The sequence below is a fragment of the Microcaecilia unicolor genome, chromosome 1 (genome assembly GCF_901765095.1).
Source record: "Microcaecilia unicolor chromosome 1, aMicUni1.1, whole genome shotgun sequence".
Lineage (NCBI taxonomy): Eukaryota > Metazoa > Chordata > Amphibia > Gymnophiona > Siphonopidae > Microcaecilia > Microcaecilia unicolor.
The window spans coordinates 694,251,560-694,271,242 of NC_044031.1; the positions used below are offsets into that span (position 1 = coordinate 694,251,560).

The window sequence follows — 19,683 nt, forward strand, 5'->3', positions numbered from 1 at the left end:
TTTCTCCAGTAAATGAGTGACAGTGAATCTGTTAACTTGTCCTCCTTTGTGTGCGTGTAATGGTTGAGTTTCTCTGTATATGATTTTGTCATTAGTATATATCGCTTGACAATCCTATCTAATTTTTTTTAGGTTATTATGGAGATGGTTTAAATGCCATTATTGTATTTGCTGTTTGTTTTATGCCTGAAAGCAGTCAGCCCAACTATCGATATTTAATGGACAATCTTTTTAAGTAAGTATCTAATTCTGTAGGCATAATGTTATAAATGCATTTTCTGCATGTTTACACATGGAAAATGTTGATTCATAAAATTAGATGTGAGGCATGCACTTTGCATCAGGGTTGCATAAGTGTGCCTACTTTGTGCTTTACACATATATATTCCTAAGGGAATAGTTTGGGCAGGGGTGGAGTTGCCACGTACACACTTAATAGTATTACCGCCTGTGTGTGTGTAAATGTAGATTTTATGAAATGGGTGCCAATTATTTACACACTGACCATACAAAAATGATTAGAATAACAGGCGGTTAGCTTGGCAGAGTTTAAAAAGGGGTTAGACGGTTTCCTAAAGGTTAAGTCCATAAACCGCTACTAAATGGACTTGGGAAAAATCCACAATTCCAGGAATAACATGTATAGAATGTACGTTTGGGAAGCTTGCCAGGTGCCCTTGACCTGGATTGGCCGCTGTCGTGGACAGGATGCTGGGCTCGATGGACCCTTGGTCTTTTCCCAGGTTGGTATTACTTATGTACTTATGGATATATGTGCTAAAATTCCAATTAAATGCTATTTTGTAAATATATGCATATCTTGGCACATATTAGACAGATGGATGTACACATCTGCAGACTCACATTTATGCATGTAATCTTGTAGTATACTTGTTACACACATATCTCTGATATGTAGGCATGAGCAGTTAGATTAGCTCTGTGGCAGACATAAGTACTCATGAGTAAATGAAGGAGTATGTTTTACTTGTCCACTAGTATTCTCTGAGCTATCTACACCCAAGCCTTTGTTATTTAGAGCACCCTATAGTACTCTAATCACCGATGTTCTCCAATCTTTACGTAAGGCCTGTTGAAGTCCGGACCCTTGAATCCAATACAAAAAAAAAATCTGTGGGGAGACTTCCAGACTGCAGGCCATATAATTCCTATAATTTATTCCACTGTAATAATACATTTTCAGATAAGGGGAAAGACCTCGGATGCCTACACACAGATATATAGATTCAACCTGCTATCATATGGCTCTTTTTTTTTTTTTTTTTTTTTTCTTTCATCAGTCAGAAACCCTTTAAAAAAACAACTTGTGCAATCACTGAATTGTATAAGGCATTGCTTCTTTCACCTTCTCCCTTTCTGCACCATCTTCACAAATGGGAAAGAGCTTTGGGGCAGCATTTTAAACCACTGGGAGCAACAAAGGAACAACATAAAATTGCCACTAGCCTTTTTACTTCTAGCAGGCTTGTTTTAGCGGCTGCTTGGAAGCAATCCCAGGCACCCCATATGGACAAGGTCCTTCAGAAAATGGATTATATTTACCAGATGACTGAACTTACTGCTACTACTACTACTATTTAACATTTCTAGAGCGCTGCCAGGGTTACGCAGCGCTGTACAAATAACAAAGAAGGACAGTCCCTGTTCAAAGGAGCTTACAATCTAAAGGACAAAAATGTAGTCAATCAGAAATCAGGGCAGTCTAGGTTACTTGGGTAGAGGTACTATGGTTAGGTGCCGAAAGCGACATTGAAGAGGTGGGCTTTGCGCAAGGATTTGAAGATGGATAGGGAGGGGTCTTGGCGTATGGGCTCAGGAAGTTTATTCCAGGCATAGGGTGAGGCGAGGCAGAAGGGGCGGAGCCTGGAGTTGGCAGTGGTGGAGAAGGGTACTGAGAGGAGGGATTTGTCCTGTGATCGGAGGTTACAGGTAGGAGCGTAAGGGGGAGATGAGAGTAGAGAGGTAGTGAGGGGCTGCAGATTGAGTGCATTTGTATGTTAGTAGGAGAAGCTTGAATTGTATGCGGTGCCTGATCGGAAGCCAGTGAAGTGACTTGAGGAGAGGGGTGATATGAGCGTAACGGTCTTGGCGGAAGATAAGACAGGCAGCAGAGTTCTGAACAGATTGAAGGGGGGATAGATGGTTAAGTGGGAGGCCAGTGAGGAGTAGGTTGCAGTAGTCAAGGCGAGAGGTAATGAGAGAGTGGATGAGAGTTCGGGTGGTGTGCTCAGAGAGGAAAGGGCGAATTTTGCTGATGTAGAGAAAGAAGCGACAGGTCTTGGCTCTCTGCTGTGTATGGGCAGAGAAGGAGAGGGAGGAGTCGAAGATGACTCCGAGGTTGCGGGCAGATGGTACGGGGAGGATGAGGGTGTTATCGACTGAGAAAGAGAATGGAGGGAGAGGAGAAGTGGGTTTGGGTGGAAAGACAATGAACTCGGTCTTGGCCATGTTCAGTTTCAGGTGGCGGTTGGACATCCAGGCAGCAATGTCGGATAAGCAGGCCGATACTTTACACCAGCCGATACTTCAGCAGGATCAATTGTTTTTCCTTTCATAAGACTTGGGACATATATCACCATTGGTGCTCTTCCGGGAAGTCCTGTCAACCTTCAAGCTCTGGAATGCTATAGTGGATTGGATAGTTTTGTCTGGGGGAGTAGGGGGAGGTGCTTACTGGCCTGTACCCTTTTCCATTTTGGGGAATTTTAGGAAATGGAGGGAGGGGGATTTGAATCTGTAAAAGGGTGACCTGTTGAGGTTATATATTTAACAGTTCCAATTTTTGTTTTTTTTCTCATAAAATTATAAATCTTTTTAAAAAAAATTTTGTTCAAATATATAATTTTTTATATAAATCAACCCTTGTGTTCAAACTATACCAAACATGCACTTATCTTAATCTTGCCTAACTGGGCCTGTTACACCTGTGCAATATCTGGTTTCTTCAGGGTTTGAACCTTATCGATTCACTCAGTGCATGCAATCATGTTTTTCTGCACTACTCCTGAAGTACACATTTACATTGTTAACTTCTGCACATTGACAATATTCCTTGGAACCACTCTTGAAGAATAGGCAAAACTAAGATAAGTTCATGTTTGCCAATATACAGCTTTATAAAGATGTTGAACACAATGGTTGATTTTATATAAAAATATATTTATTGCATAACTTGTTTTGAAGGTTTTTGACCGACGAAAGAAAAAGGAGCCCTATGATAGGTTTAATGTATGTATCTGTGTGTGGGCATCTGAGGTCTTTTCCCTTATCTGTACATTTATTATTACAGTGGAATAAGTGATGAATTTAGTAGTCTATAGATCTCATCGTGCTTGATAGATCTCATCGTGTATGAGTTGATACTTGGTTTATCGTTATATATTCTTCTGTGCCATTCAGGTTGCCCCATGTGAAGAAATTATAGCAGAACTAGAAAAGATAGAGTAGGGCAATAGAGAATGATAAAAAGCTATAGAACAGCATTATTATGGAGAGTTAATGGGTAGGACTCTGCAGCTTAGAGTAGAGATGACAGAATAAGTGAAGCTCTTTTCAAGATGGGAATTATCTGCAGTCTAGAAGTCTTGCCACAGATTTTTTTTTTTTTTTTTGGACTCAGGTCTGGACTTGAACTGGTCTGCTCAGGCATTCACTTTCTACCTTTTTTTTTTGTTTTTTTTTTTAAGCCACTTCATTTTTACTTTGTGCTTAGGATAATTGTCCTATGTAACAGAATCTTCACCCCAGTCCCAGGTCTAACAAAATTTCCTCCAGAACCCTGTCTGCACTTTGTACTATTCATCTTTTCTTTTGATTTTTACAGGCCTCCCTATTCTGCTGCTCCAAAGCACCTCCATAATGTGATACTGCCACCACCATGTTGTACTGTAAGGATGGTATTAAGCAGGGTGGTGATCTGTATCACGTAGCATTGGGATCAAAAAGTTCCACTTTGGCCTCATATCACACAGCCACCTTCTCCACATGTGTAGTGTCCCTGAGGGGGGTGTATGTGTATCATAAAATATATATCATTTTGGAACCGGTGTAAATATGCATTTTAACATTTGTGTGTTACAGAGTCTGGTTTGGAACATATTTTATAAAGGCAGATACGCACTTTCAGCATTTTGCTTTTTTTTTTATAATGTAGGACTCAACATACATGTCCTCTATGGGCCTGGGTTTAAAAAGATATCTTTCAGATAAGTACATAAGCATTGCCATGCTGGGACAGACCAAGGGTCCATCGAGCCCAGCACCCTGTCACCGACAGCGGCCAAAAGAACAAGCAATCTGTCCCGCACCTCCTAGAAATAGTGTATTATTCCCTCGTCCATTCAATAACATTCTATGGCCTTTTCCTCCAGGAAGCCATCCAACCTTTTTTTTGAAGTCCGCTAAGTTAACTGCCTTAACCACTTTTTCCAGCAGCGAATTCCAGAGTTTAACTACGCGTTGAGTGAAGAAATATTTCCTCCAATTTCTTTTATTATATAGGTCATTAGCCATATAACTTCATTTATTTGGATTTGTCTTGTGCTTTTTTTCAGTTGTAGCTCAATGTAAGTTACATTCAGATACAATAGGTATTTCCCTGTCCCTGGAGGGCTCAGTCTTAAGTTTGTACCTGAGGCAGTGGAGGTGTAAGTACAGTGGTGGAAATAAGTATTTGATCCCTTGCTGATTTTGTAAGTTTGCCCACTGACAAAGACATGAGCAGCCCATAATTGAAGGGTAGGTTATTGGTAACAGTGAGAGATAGCACATCACAAATTAAATCCGGAAAATCACATTGTGGAAAGTATATGAATTTATTTGCATTCTGCAGAGGGAAATAAGTATTTAATCCCTCTGGCAAACAAGACCTAATACTTGGTGGCAAAACCCTTGTTGGCAAGCACAGCGGTCAGACGTCTTCTGTAGTTGATGATGAGGTTTGCACACATGTCAGGAGGAATTTTGGTCCACTCCTCTTTGCAGATCATCTCTAAATCATTAAGAGTTCTGGGCTGTCGCTTGGCAACTCGCAGCTTCAGCTCCCTCCATAAGTTTTCAATGGGATTAAGGTCTGGTGACTGGCTAGGCCACTCCATGACCCTAATGTGCTTCTTCCTGAGCCACTCCTTTGTTGCCTTGGCTGTATGTTTTGGGTCATTGTCGTGCTGGAAGACCCAGCCACGACCCATTTTTAAGGCCCTGGCAGAGGGAAGGAGGTTGTCACTCAGAATTGTATGGTACATGGCCCCATCCATTCTCCCATTGATGCGGTGAAGTAGTCCTGTGCCCTTAGCAGAGAAACACCCCCAAAACATAACATTTCCACCTCCATGCTTGACAGTGGGGACGGTGTTCTTTGGGTCATAGGCAGCATTTCTCTTCCTCCAAACACGGCGAGTTGAGTTCATGCCAAAGAGCTCAATTTTTGTCTCATCTGACCACAGCACCTTCTCCCAATCACTCTCGGCATCATCCAGGTGTTCACTGGCAAACTTCAGACGGGCCGTCACATGTGCCTTCCGGAGCAGGGGGACCTTGCGGGCACTGCAGGATTGCAATCCGTTATGTCGTAATGTGTTACCAATGGTTTTCGTGGTGACAGTGGTCCCAGCTGCCTTGAGATCATTGACAAGTTCCCCCCTTGTAGTTGTAGGCTGATTTCTAACCTTCCTCATGATCAAGGATACCCCACGAGGTGAGATTTTGCGTGGAGCCCCAGATCTTGTCGATTGACAGTCATTTTGTACTTCTTCCATTTTCTTACTATGGCACCAACAGTTGTCTCCTTCTCGCCCAGCGTCTTACTGATGGTTTTGTAGCCCATTCCAGCCTTGTGCAGGTGTATGATCTTGTCCCTGACATCCTTAGACAGCTCCTTGCTCTTGGCCATTTTGTAGAGGTTAGAGTCTGACTGATTCACTGAGTCTGTGGACAGGTGTCTTTCATACAGGTGACCATTGCCGACAGCTGTCTGTCATGCAGGTAACGAGTTGATTTGGAGCATCTACCTGGTCTGTAGGGGCCAGATCTCTTACTGGTTGGTGGGGGATCAAATACTTATTTCCCTCTGCAGAATGCAAATAAATTCATATACTTTCCACAATGTGATTTTCCGGATTTAATTTGTGATGTGCTATCTCTCACTGTTACCAATAACCTACCCTTCAATTATGGGCTGCTCATGTCTTTGTCAGTGGGCAAACTTACAAAATCAGCAAGGGATCAAATACTTATTTCCACCACTGTAACTTGCCCAAGATCACGAGGAGCCTGCCTTAGTGGGATTTGTACTGGGCTTCCCTGGTTCTCTGCCTGATGCTCTAACCATTAGGAGCTACTCCAGGTTATGCAGATTTTCAGCCAGGCAAGCTCTTTTTGTTTCCATGGTTGAATAAAGTTAACTTTCTGAGCCCACCTCACTTTCAAGGACCATTTTACTAAAGCTTATTAAGCACTTAACCCGTTAGTGCCCAATGTTCCCATATAGCGGAGGAGTGGCCTAGTGGTTAGGGTGGTGGACTTTGGTCCTGGGGAACTGAGGAACTGAGTTTGATTCCCGGCACAGGCAGCTCCTTGTGACTCTGGGCAAGTCACTTAACCCTCCATTGCCCACCGCATAGAGCCTGCCATGAGTGGGAAAGTGCGGGGTACAAATGTAATAAAAAAAAATATATATAGGAACTTTGGGCACTAGTGGGTTCATGCTCATCTTACGCCATATTAACTGCTAGTGCAGAGCCACATTAAATAGCCTTTTGGCAGTTAACACGCTGCACCAGGGATTGGCAAACTTGGTCCTCGAGGGCCTGGGCCAGAACACAATTGTGTTTTCAGAATTTCCCCAATGAATATGCACGAGATCTATTTTGCATGTGCTGCCTCCATTGTGTGGCGTGCTTATTCATTGGGGAAAACCTGACTGTGTTGTGGCCCTTAAAGACTGAGGTTGCCTATCCCTGCGCTGCATTTATCACACACATGCTACTTAATGCAGAGTTAATGAGGGACCACTTACTTCCTCATATTTAGGAGACGGTAAGAGGTTTTTTTCACATTAATTGGGAGCAGGTACCACATATTTAATCAGAATGTTAATGCATGACCTGCAATTAAAATAATTTAATTAAATAGTAGTAATGTCCTTGAAGGTGCTGTGGGAAGATCCAGCCCGTTAAGTCCGAATCTTTCTTTACTTTAATAAAAAGGGGCTGTCAGTGACTTTATAGTATTAAGTGGGTTTGCTGAAAAGGACTTGTGGTCTGTACCCATTGCAGACACCTTAAGTGCATTTTGAATCTTTCCCCTATATATTTGAGATGTACCTTTTTTTTTTTTTTTTTTTTTGTCTCCTTGAAAGATAAATCCAAAATACTTTTTAATATTCTGTTTACAATTTTGTTTGAAAACTTGTGGCCAAATACTCATATTCAGTGGTCCAAATCAGAAGGGGGTGGGATTAGGGCATTCCTAACACATACACATTTTTCTGCCATAATGGAACAAAACAAAAACCATCCAGGACTAAAACTAAGACTTTTGAGCTAGACCTGTTTTAATAACGATTAAGCCACAAAAAAGTGCCCTAAATGACCAGATGACCATCGGAACAATAAAGGAATGACACCCCACCCCCAAAGATAGGAAAGCAACAGTACATACCAGCCTCTGACAGCTTAAGATGTTATGGCCAGTCGTATTGGAGCAGCAAGAGGGTCCCTGGAGTAGTGTAGTGGTCAGTGCACTGCACTGTGGAGAAGGGAACCCAGGCCCATAATCCACTCTGTTACACTTGTGGTGGAAAGTGTCTGCCCACCAAAATCCTACTATACCATATATAGGTGATACCTGTAGCCATAAGGGCTATTGTAATGGTGTATAGCTGGTTACAGTAGGTTTTTGATGGGCTTTCCATACAATATGTAGGGGTAACATTGAGATGTGTACCTGAGAGCTTTTATGTGAAGTCCACTGCAGTGCTCCCTAGGGTACCCCACTGCTCTGCTGGGATGTCTGTGTGACCAGTCTACTAAGAATTCTCCTACATCCATGGCTTGATTTTGTGCTTTTGTGTTTTTCTTGGGCGTGTTTTTATTTATTTTTCGAAAATGGACCAAAAAGATAAACGCACAGAGTACAAAAACATCGAGTAAGTGGCCATTTTTTTTGGGGGGGGGGAGAAGAAATGTTTTGTTTCAAAAATTGCTGTATTCGCCACCTAGATTCTGGATGTTTTGGACATGATGTCATATTGAAAATGACCTTCCAGGTTACACTATATTTGCTAACAGAGTCTAGGCACCTAGATGCCATTATAGAGTTGCTTTTCACTGCGTGGCATTCGAATGCCACTTACAGAATTGCCCCCTTTTAGTGGGTAATTGATAAATTTGTAGCTTTGATATAATAAATTAATTAAATAGCAAGAAAGGTAACGCTTTAAAATAACTCATTAGTCTGGGTTTTGAGATGTAAAAGTAGGACAGAAGACAGTTCTTCCTCCTCTCTGAATGCAAGTTGTTATTTGTAGGTAGGTAGGTAGCACAAATGTCTCCTAATATGAAAATGTAGGAATAAATTAGGTAGGGGTCTCAGGAAACTGACAGTTGGTAAGTCCAAAAAGAAGCCCTTACCCGCATTGCACTTGGAAAAGCCACATCGCCAAGTCTCGCTGACAATGAGAAGAAGAAAGATATGCATACCTAGATGACAATCACTGACCTAACAAAGTAAACCCTCTGAGTGTATTGCCATGCCCTTGGCTGACTGCAAGTACCCCTCCACCATGAGAACTAAGTTGGGCAATCCAAGTTTGGGACTAAAACTGAGCATCTGGCATTGCAGAAAGATGATAATGAAAAATGTAAAAATAATATCTATATAAATAATTCTCACCTCAAACATTCTGAAGCTCACTCTGTGGCAGGGAAACACTGAAGCCCTGCACTGTTGGTAGGCTAGGCTGTCAGCACCACTCACTGTCACTCATGCACCACTCACTGTCACTCAGAGACCCGCCCTCAGCCACGCCCCTTCCGCACATAATTCGCAACCCCAACGTTCTAATGAAGCTGCAACTTCTGAGGTGGCATAGATCGGAATTTTCCCAATGGATGTCTGCCCCGCCCTCGCGTCACAACGTTATGATGTCGAGGGCGGGGCTATGACACTCAGCGAATCGCATCGCTCAGCACTACGCCCCTCCCCCACGTTGCCACCGCTACCACCCTCCACCACCACCCTCCACCCCCCCCCCCCCCCCCCCAAGGTCACCGCACCCACTACTCAACCCTCCACCTATAATAAAAAGCACCTCCAACGTTCTGAAGCTGGCAGTGTGGACAAAAACATTGAAGCATTCGTGCTTCTGTATCCATCTGCTAACACGATGACATCTCCCACTTCCAGCAGCGACCGTGCCCAATCAAATTATACTAGCGCCAGCAAATTCCAACACAGTAAAAAAAAAAAAAAAAAAAACCTGCCAAAGGCTCAAAAACTTCTTCAAAGGAAGAAAGGAAAGGGCCATCAACACGGCCGGTAACAACGGATTAACCCACACACACCCGCGACAACCCCCCCTCCCCCCCTGTGTAAAATCCATCGCACATCCAAAGTCGCCAGAGGACATCAACCAGCCACAGCCACCCTCACCCACCCTCCTCCCCAAAACGCACCCGCAAACCTACCTCTCTTCTCTGACCTCGGAACACTGCCCTCCACCTCCTCCCTCCCTCTCTTCAACAACTTGAGAACACCGCCCTCTACGTCGCTGTGCTCCTCCAGGTTTCTACTCCAGGGGCAGTGACGCGAGAGGTGAGAGGAGGAGCGGATGCAGAGCTCACAGCGGATGGCTGCCTGCTGTGCCCCTAGGAAATTATATTCTGAAGTTCCTGACAGCCCAGGCGTTAGGATATTAAGAGGAGCTTTTCACTGATCGAGCTGTCAAGCTGCAGGCTTCCTCTGACTATGCCAAGCATGGATGTTCCCGGAGAGAAAGAATCGCGGATGTGACAGAAAAAAAAGCTCCTAGGTGTCTGCCTTCTCTTCAGTCAGCTCTGCCGAAGAAAGCAACTGAGCCACCTGTGTGCCGGTTTTTTTTTCCTTCTAAACCTGCCAGATTGTATATCATCGTTAATCAGCTAATCATGCAGCTGCTGTCCTTCCCTGTATTTGCCCCCTTTTCTCTCTTTTCCCCTTAGTGTCTCTTCCCTTCTGTCTTTTCCTTCCTCTCTCCCTTCCCATGTCTCTTCCTAGGATGCTTAGTTCTGCATGCTGAACCTACTTAGTGCCTGCAGCAGTTAGTGATCACAGTCTAGCAAACAAAAGAGCAGATTAGTAAAGATGAAGATTGCTCCAGGCTGCCTATTCCGATATCTAAAACAAGATTACATGAATTAATCATTTTTTAATGGTCATCTAGGCACTCTTCTTTGATAAATGGTGTTGTATATCCCTGAAGAAACAGCACAAGTTAAGAGGAGGGGGAGGGGTCCTGCGACCACAGAGGGGGAGGGGTCCTGCCACCACACAGAGGGAGAGGGAAGGGAGGTATCTCTGACATACACACAGTGTCTCTCTCACTCTCATACACTGTCTACCACACACTCTATGTCTCGCACTGTATTACATTCACTCTCTATGTGTCACACAGTCACTCTCAAACATTCTCTCGATCTCATACACTCTCGCTGTCACAGAGAGTCTGTGTATCGCACACATACTCTCTCACACTCTATCCGTCTCACACAAACACTCTCACACACACTGTATCTGTGTGAAGCACACTCACACACTCACTGTGGCTCACATACGCACTCGCACACACTCTCATTCTGACACACACACTCTCTCACAGACACACTCGCACCCACCCACACTCACTCTCTCTCACACACACACACACACATTCTCTCTCTCACACAGTCACTCTCACACACACTCTCTCAAACTTACACACTCTGAGGAAAACCTTGCTAGCGCCCGTTTCATTTGTGTCAGAAACGGGCCTTTTTTACTAGTCTAATATAATATTCTATTCTATTATATACTATTCTTCACCAATTAAATATAAGGTAATATAAGAATATGTAAGAAAAGGGGAATTAAATACTATATTTGTTGAATTACACTAACCTGCACTGTAAGGTTTAAGGACGTGCTCAGAACATAAAAACCATATATTTAACTTTAAAATGTTTATTTACAATACAGGTAATGTAATAATGTTACAAGAGAGAGGCAGCTTTTAGGGATCTTTCACAAGGGGAAATGTGCTTTTCAAGATTAAAAAGTCTGAATTATAAATTAAGCTGGATAATGGTAACTCACTTTGATGGAGGCTGCTGATTGGAGTGATGAAGGAGCTCCTTGCTGCTAAAGAAGTCTTTTGTTGCAGAGTTGTTGCTGGAGAAAATCTTATTTTAGATGTGTGTGAGTGAAGTCCAGCAGAGAGGCAAGAGGCAGAGCGAAGAAACGAGCCCAAGAGAGAGAACTGGGCATTTTCCAGGCTTTTTGTAATTTCTTGTTGGACCCTAGGCTGATGTCAGGTGGGGTGTACTCGATCCAATGAAAACTCAGGGGTAGTTGAGAACTGGCTTCATCTAGTTTTGAGATGGAGCATGGTAAATGGTCACATGTTTAATGACATCATAAGACTTTGGACATCTGCTGTGATATTTTTTTTTTTTGTTACATTTGTACCCCGCGCTTTCCCACTCATGGCAGGCTCAATGCGGCTTACATATTATATACAGGTACTTATTTGTACCTGGGGCAATGGAGGGTTAAGTGACTTGCCCAGAGTCACAAGGAGCTGCCTGTGCCTGACGTGGGAATCGAACTCAGTTCCTCAGTTCCCCAGGACCAGAGTCCACCACCCTAACCACAAGGCCACTCCTCCACTCCCGAAGGCATTTGATAGGTTTAAAAGAGTCTTTGAGAGTAGATAGGCTTTTTAGATGGAGTTTTGCTATCTTTTGTTAACTCCATTCTCTGTGATTGCTGTCCATCTTCAGAGTTTTGTTCTTTGGAGATGTGTTGATGGGCTTAGGTATCCACCCAGCTAGTTTTTGTTATCAGTAGTTTCCAGGGGGAAGGTGAAAGTTAAGTCTTTGCATCTGTATATATTTTATATTTCTATCTGATCCAGCAAAATCAATAACTCTGACAATTAAACTCATATCATCCTCCTATATAATAATTCTCACCTCCAACATTCTAAAGTAGCTGCCTGTGTCCGTGGCTCCTGGAGTTGCTGAGCTAGGCTCCGTAGTCAGGCTGACGTCACTCACAGCTGATTCCCAGGCAGGGGGAGGAGTAGGGAAACACGCGGAGCAACTTGCTACTCCTCCCCTTGCCTGGGAAACAGCTGTGAGTGCGCCGCTCAAACACCCCCTTGACGCATCACCCAAGCCCCCCCCCCCCCCCCGAACCACATCAACCCCCTCGCCGCCCGCAGCTGCCACTGGTAACACTGTCCGGCCGCTGCTGCTTCTCCTGTTGAGCAGCAGCAGCTGCTATGAAAAGAAAAAAAGAAAGAAATGTTTTCAAACCTCAAACGCAGCACCGTAGACAGCCATCAGGCATTGGCTGTCGGCTCTGCAGCCGCTCCTCCTCTCGCCTCCACGTCACTGCCCCTGGAGTAAGACCCCGGAGGAGCGCAGCGACGTGTGAGGCGAGAGGAGGAGCGCATGCAGAGCTGACAGCCACTGCCTGATGGCTGTCTATGGTGTCGCTCTGTCTGACACACTCTCTATCACACACACTCTGTCTCTCACACATTCTCTCACTGAAACACACACACACTCTGTCTCTCTCTCATTCTTTGTCTGACACACGCACTCCATCTCTCACACACACTCTCTCTCAAACATACACACTCCGAGGAAAACCTTGCTAGTGCCCATTTCATTTCTGTCAGGAACGGACCTTTTTTTACTAGTGCTACAATAAAACAGCAGGTAAGGCTCCAGTATTGGGAAGGAGAGATCTTGTTTGGCCACCAGTCTTCCTTGATTTGGGTTTTTGGAAAAGATTAATTCAATGTACCCTTTTAGGCAAAAGAGGTACTAGGTGAGTACAATACAGGCCATGATAGAATCTCTTGTGACAAAAATACTTTTGTTACTCTTTTCCCCCCCTTTATTTAACTGATATCCTGAGACCTGTAGGGGAAGGTGAATTCCCAAAACTGGGTGGGAGTGCCAGTGGTTGGAAGTACTACTGTAGGAGCACTTTCATTTGAAGAATAATATGGTTTCCCAGGATACTTTTAAGGATCCTGAGGCTAGTAGAGTGACTCCCTATAAGCTTGAGGGGGAAAGATCCTAACTGAGTGCTGAGCTGCAGATTTTAGTGAGTAGTTTTTGTTGTACTTCCTCCTTCCTTGTAAAGTATTTCAGAACAGCTAGTCAGACTGTGTAGAATTAGTAACAGTGTATTTCTTTTTTTTAACAAGCAGTACAGAAATACATCCAGTAACTAAACTGGAAATTTTGTATTGGTGCTTTGGAAACTATTTGGAGCTTTATTTATTAGGATTTATTTACCGCCTTTTTAAAGGAATTCACTCAAGGCGGTGTATAGTAAGAATAGATCAAACATGAGCAATAGACAATTACAGCAGGAAAAATATTCAAAAACAATACAAAGTATGGCATGGTATACTATTTACAATGTCAACATAATACGTAATAGAACATTATAATTGATAGCGAAGGGTAAAGCAAAGATGTAACATATAGGTAAGAAAGTAGGAAGAGTTAGAAAGTAATATAGGTAAGAAAGTAGGAAGAGTTAGAAAGTAAGGTGATTGATTTAAAGAAAGTTGCACCTGAGGTCAGAGAAATGGTTAAATATTATCTCAGCTAGGGTAGGAGTGGATAAACATGTCCTGCTGCAGTATATGCAGCCTGAGTCACTCCTTGTGTATGTGAGTGAGACTAACGAGTTAGTTACTTCTTCTATTAAAGGCCTGATTGAAAAGCCAAACTTTCACCTGCTTCCTGAAGTAGAAATAGTCTTGTGTTAAGCGCATCCTTTCAGGCAGTGCATTCCAGAGTGTGGGGGCTATTCTGGAGAAGGCTCACTTGCGGGTATCACATCATGTAATGTCTTTTGGAGAGGGTGTGGTTAGTGAAAGTCCTTGAGAAGATCTTAGTGTCCTTGGCGGTGTGTGGAGGATCATCCTATTTTTCAGGTACTCGGGACCATTTCCTTTCAGGGCCTTGAAGATCAGACATTGAGTTTTAAATTTAGCCCTGTATTGTACTTGTAACCAATGAAGTTTTTGCAAAAATGGTGTGATATGGTCACGTCGCTTGCAACCTTCTATGAGTCTTGCTGCTGCATTCTGAATCTACTGGAGCTGGTGCAGGCCCTTTGTAGTCAGACCATTGTATAGTTCATTGCAGTAATCGAGTCTTGATGTTATCATGGCATGCACAACTGGGATAAGATTTGCCTTCTTGATGTAAGGAGAGAGGCAGCGTAGCTGTCGCAAATAGTAGAAGCAGCTCCTGAAGGTTGCTTGGATTTAGGGAATAAGAGTAAGTGTTGAATCTAACTGTATTCCAAGGTTCCTGACTTGTGATTTGAGGGGGAGTTCATACTTCCTAAAAGGGATTTTGATGTCAGGTATGTATCCACTTTTGTTAGGGACACAGAGAAAACTCAGTTTTACTTGGGTTCAGGCAAAGTTTTTGTGTTTAGCCCATCCTTGAATTGATGTTAGACAGGTAATCGGTTTATTCAAGGCTATAGGTAAGTCAGGTTCAATGGGTATGAGTAGCTGCACATCCATGGTGGTGATGAGTTGTTGCCAAACATTATGGATTGTTGCCTGTCTGATAGGTAGGATCTGAACCAAGCAAGTACTGTTCCATTGATACCTGTTTCTGTCAGTTGTGCTAGCATGATATGATCCATGGTGTCAAAAGCCGCTGAGAAGTCGAACAGTACTAACATCGAGGTGAATCCCTTGTCCCAGTTTCTGTAAAGATCATCTAATAAGGATACAAGGACCGTTTCTGTACCATAACCAGGTCTGAATCCAGATTGACATTGATGTAGCCAGTTACTCTTTTCTAACCAGTCATTAAGTTGAACAAACTGTTTGTTCTATGAGTTTTCGTAGAAACGGATACTGGCCAGTAATTTTCAAGTTTGTCCTGGTCAAGGTTGTTTTTCTTCAGCAGAGGGCAGACCACTGCCCTTTTTAATGCTGTTGGTAGCTGCCCATTAGAAAGAGAGGTGTTCACAATTTTTGTGTCGCCTTGTATGAGGCCCATACTTGCCTGCTGCACTATCTTTGATGGGCAGGGATCGAGGAAGCAGGTAGTTGGTCGAAGGTCTTTTAGGATTTTGTCAAGGCTCTCCTCTGTCATTGGGTTAAAAGTATCCCATCTGTCTCTGTCAGGAGGGGGTGAGTTTGTGCACCCCTGGTTGACTGGTTGAGGTTTAAGTTTGTGCACCCCTGGTTGATTAACAATATAGCTAGAAATCAGTGGACTAAGAGTTGCATTGTCTATTTAGTAGACTAGATCTACATCAGAAGATAGTAATGGACGTAATCTACTTAGATTTCAGCAAAGCTTTTGACACGGTTCCCCACAGGAGGCTCTTAAATAAACTGGATGGGCTGAAGATAGGACCCGAAGTGGTGAACTGGATTAGGAACTGGTTGACGGACAGGTGCCAGAGGGTGGTGGTGAATGGAATTCGCTCGGAGGAGCGAAAGGTAAGTAGTGGAGTGCCTCAAGGATCGGTGCTGGGGCCGATTCTGTTCAATATATTTGTGAGTGACATTGCCGAAGGGTTAGAAGGTAAAGTTTGCCTATTTGCGGAAAGTTTGTCTATTTGCGGATGATACTAAGATCTGTAACAGAGTGGACACCCCAGAGGGAGTGGAAAACATGAAAAAGGACCTACGGAAGCTAGAAGAATGGTCTAAGGTTTGGCAATTAAAATTCAATGCCAAGAAATGCAAAGTGATGCACTTAGGAAGTAGAAATCCACGGGAGACGTATGTGTTAGGCGGGGAGAGTCTGATAGGTACGGGCGGAGAGAGGGATCTTGGGGTGATAGTATCTGAGGATTTGAAGGCGATGAAACAGTGTGACAAGGCGGTGGCCGTAGCTAGAAGGTTGTTAGGCTGTATAAAGAGAGGTGTGACCAGCAGAAGAAAGGGGGTGTTGATGCTCCTGTATAAGTCGTTGGTGAGGCCCCACCTGGAGTATTGTGTTCAGTTTTGGAGGCCGTATCTTGTTAAGGATGTAAAAAGAATTGAAGCAGTGCAAAGAAAAGCTACGAGAATGGTATGGGATTTGTGTTACAAGACGTATGAGGAGAGACTTGCTGAACTAAACATGTATACTCTGGAGGAAAGGAGAAACGGGTGATATGATACAGACGTTCAAATATTTGAAAGGTATTAATCCGCAAACGAACCTTTTCCGGAGATGGGAAGGTGGTAGAACGAGAGGACATGAAATGAGATTGAAGGGGGGCAGACTCAAGAAAAATGTCAGGAAGTATTTTTTCACGGAGAGAGTAGTGGATGCTTGGAATGCCCTCCCGCGGGAGGTGGTGGAAGTGAAAACGGTAACGGAATTCAAACATGCGTAGGATAAGCATAAAGGAATCCTGTGCAGAAGGAATGGATCCTCAGGAGCTTAGTCAAGATCGGGAGGCGGGGCTGGTGGTTGGGAGGCGGGGATAGGGCTGGGCAGACTTATATGGTCTGTGCCAGAGCCGGTAGTGGGAAGCGGGACTGGTGGTTGGGAGGCGGGGATAGTGCTGGACAGACTTGTACGGTCTGTGCCAGAGCCAGTGGTTGGGAGGCAGGGCTGGTGGTGGGGAGGTGAGGATAGTGCTGGGCAGACTTATACGGTCTGTGCCTGTGCCAGAGCCGGTGGTTGGGAGGTGGGGCTGGTGGTTGGGAGGTGGGGATAGTGCGGGGCAGACTTATACAGTCTGTGCCCTGAAGAGCACAGGTACAAATCAAAGTAGGGTATACACAAAAAGCAGCAAATATGAGTTATCTTGTTGGGCAGACTGGATGGACCGTGCAGGTCTTTTTCTGCCGTCATCTACTATGTTACTATGTAATGTTCTTTTGGATTGGTTATTCTGTACTGTTTTTTTAATGCAATTGCTGTGATAGTAAATGTCTACTTTGTTCTAGTTATTGCCCTAATCCAGTGGTTCTGAACCTGTTTTCAGCCATGACACCCTCACGGACCTTTTGATCTGATTACAGTATAGATGTTCTTATGAGTTAAATGTAAAAACACACTGCATCCACAAAAACCAATGTTCCTCCCCCCCCCCCCCCCCACAACAGGCACAGATTATAACTGCACATTTTTTTCCATGGAAGAGATACTATAACCCCCCCCCCCCCCCCCCCCCCCCCCAAAAAAAAAAAAAAAAAAATTATGGTTCTCATGCATATAAATCCACTCATGCATATAAATTAGCACAAAACCTGAAAAAATCCTAACTCAGTATACATGTAGGAAATCTACCATTCAGCAGTTACACTAATTCCTATGGTTCAAACGTGAACCCCTACCTAAGACTAGGCAGCACTACAAATATTGCACATAGCCCTAGAACACAATTCATCAACTACTCATAAAACAGAACAAGTGGGATTGCTACAGAGTTCTATAAGAAACTACATGCAAGAGAATGCCACACCTGAGTCACACTGAAAACACAGACAAACCCTAACTAAATACAGAAGCAGGCAAAAAAATCAGTTGGATCGCTAGATGCCCGAGGGGTAAAAGGGGCACTCGGGTAAGACAAAGCCATAGCGGAGAGATTAAATGAATTCTTTGCTTTGGTCTTCACCATGGAAGATTTGAGAGCGATACTGGTGCCAGAAATGGTATTCAAAGCTGATGAGTCACAGAAACTGAATGTAATCTCTATAAACCTGGAAGATGTAATGGCTCAGTTTGACAAGCAAATCGCTTGGACCGGATGGTATTCATACCAGAGTACTGATAGAATTGAAAAATGAACTTGCAGTACTATTGTTAGTAATATTTCTATTTCTACCTATTCATCTCACCTTTTATTCTGATATACTTAACTCTTACCCTCTAATAATAATCTGTATTCCTTTTACTATGTAAGCCGCATTGAGCCTGCTTTGAGTGGGAAAGCGTGGGTTACAAATGTAATAATAATAATAATCTTTAAAATAAGCATGGTACCAGAAGATTGGAGGGTGGCCAATGTAATGCCGATTCCTTTTTTAAAAAGGTTCTAGAGGTGATCCAGGAAATTATAGACCGGTGAGCCTTACGTCGGTGCTGGGCAAAATTGTAGAGACTGTAAAGTACAAAATTACAGAGCATATTCAAAAGCATGGATTAATGAGACAAAGTCAACATGGATTTAGTGAAGGGAAATCTTGCCTCACCAATCTACTTCGTTTCTTTGAAGGGGTAAACAACCATGTGGATAAAAGTGAGCCGTCGGTACTGTGTATCTGGATTTTCAAAAGGCATTTCACAAAATACCTCATGGAAGACTCTTGCGGAAATTAGAGAGTGATGGGATAGGAGGTAGTGTTCTATTGTGGATTAAAAACTGGTCAAAAGATAGAAAACAGGGTTAAATGGTCAGTATTCTAACCCTAACCCTTACCGTTCAGTGAATCCAGACTGCCCCAATTTGACTGCCCCTATCGAACCGACCGTTCACTTGTCTATTAGATTGTAAGCTCTTTGAGCAGGGACTGTCTCTCTTTGTTAAATTGTACAGCGCTGCGTAACCCTAGTAGCGCTCTAGAAATGTTAAGTAGTAGTAGATAGTGGGGTTCCCCAGGGGTTTGTGCTGGGACCGCTGCTTTCTAACATATTTATGAATGATCTAGAGATGGAAGTAACTAGTGAGGTAATTAAATTTGCTAATGACACAAAGTTATTCAAAGTTATTAAATCGAAGAGGATTGTGAAAAATTACAAGAGGGTCTTGGGAGACTGGGTATCCAAATGGCAGGTGACATTTAATGTGAGCAAGTGCAAAGTGATGCATGTGGGAAAGAGGAACCTGAGCTATAGTTGATGCAAGGTTCCACATTAGGAGTCACCAACCAGGAAAGGGATCTTGGTGTCGTCGATGATACTTTAAAACCCTCTGCTCAGTGTGCGACAGTGGCTAAGAAAGCAAATAAATGTTAGATATTATTAGGAAAGGAATGGAAAACAAAAATTAGGATGTTATAATGCCTTTGCATCTCTCCATGACCTCAAATACTGTGTGCAATTCTGGTCATCCCATCTCAAAAAAGATATAGTGGAATTAGAAAAGGTACAGAGAAGGGTGACGAAAATAATAAAGGGGATGGAACGACTTCCCTATGAGGAAAGGTTAAAGCAGCTAGGGCTTTTCAGCTTGGAAAAAAGACAGCTGAGGGGAGATATGATAGAGATCTATAAAATAATAAGTGGAGTGGAACAGGTACTCTTTCCGAAAATACTAGTACTTGGGGGCACATAATGAAGCTACAAAGTAGTAAATTTAAAACAAATAGAAGAAAATATTTCTTCATTCAACATGTAATTCATTTGCAGAAAATGTGGTAAAAGCAGTTAGCTAAACTGGATTTAAAGAAGGTTTAGATAGCTTCCTAAAAAAAAAAAGTCC

The 19,683-nt window shown here is 43.2% G+C and overlaps 1 protein-coding gene across 4 annotated transcripts in view; it reads left to right on the forward strand.

The window, feature by feature from the left end:
• BNIP2 (BCL2 interacting protein 2) overlaps positions 1–19,683 on the forward strand; it is a 151,406-nt gene that overhangs the window by 88,304 nt on the left and 43,419 nt on the right. For all 4 annotated transcript variants that reach the window (XM_030188452.1, XM_030188453.1, XM_030188456.1 and 1 more), the window contains one exon: positions 133–235. In XM_030188452.1, the coding sequence (XP_030044312.1) occupies positions 133–235 (103 nt within the window). The remainder of the gene's footprint in view (positions 1–132; positions 236–19,683) is intronic.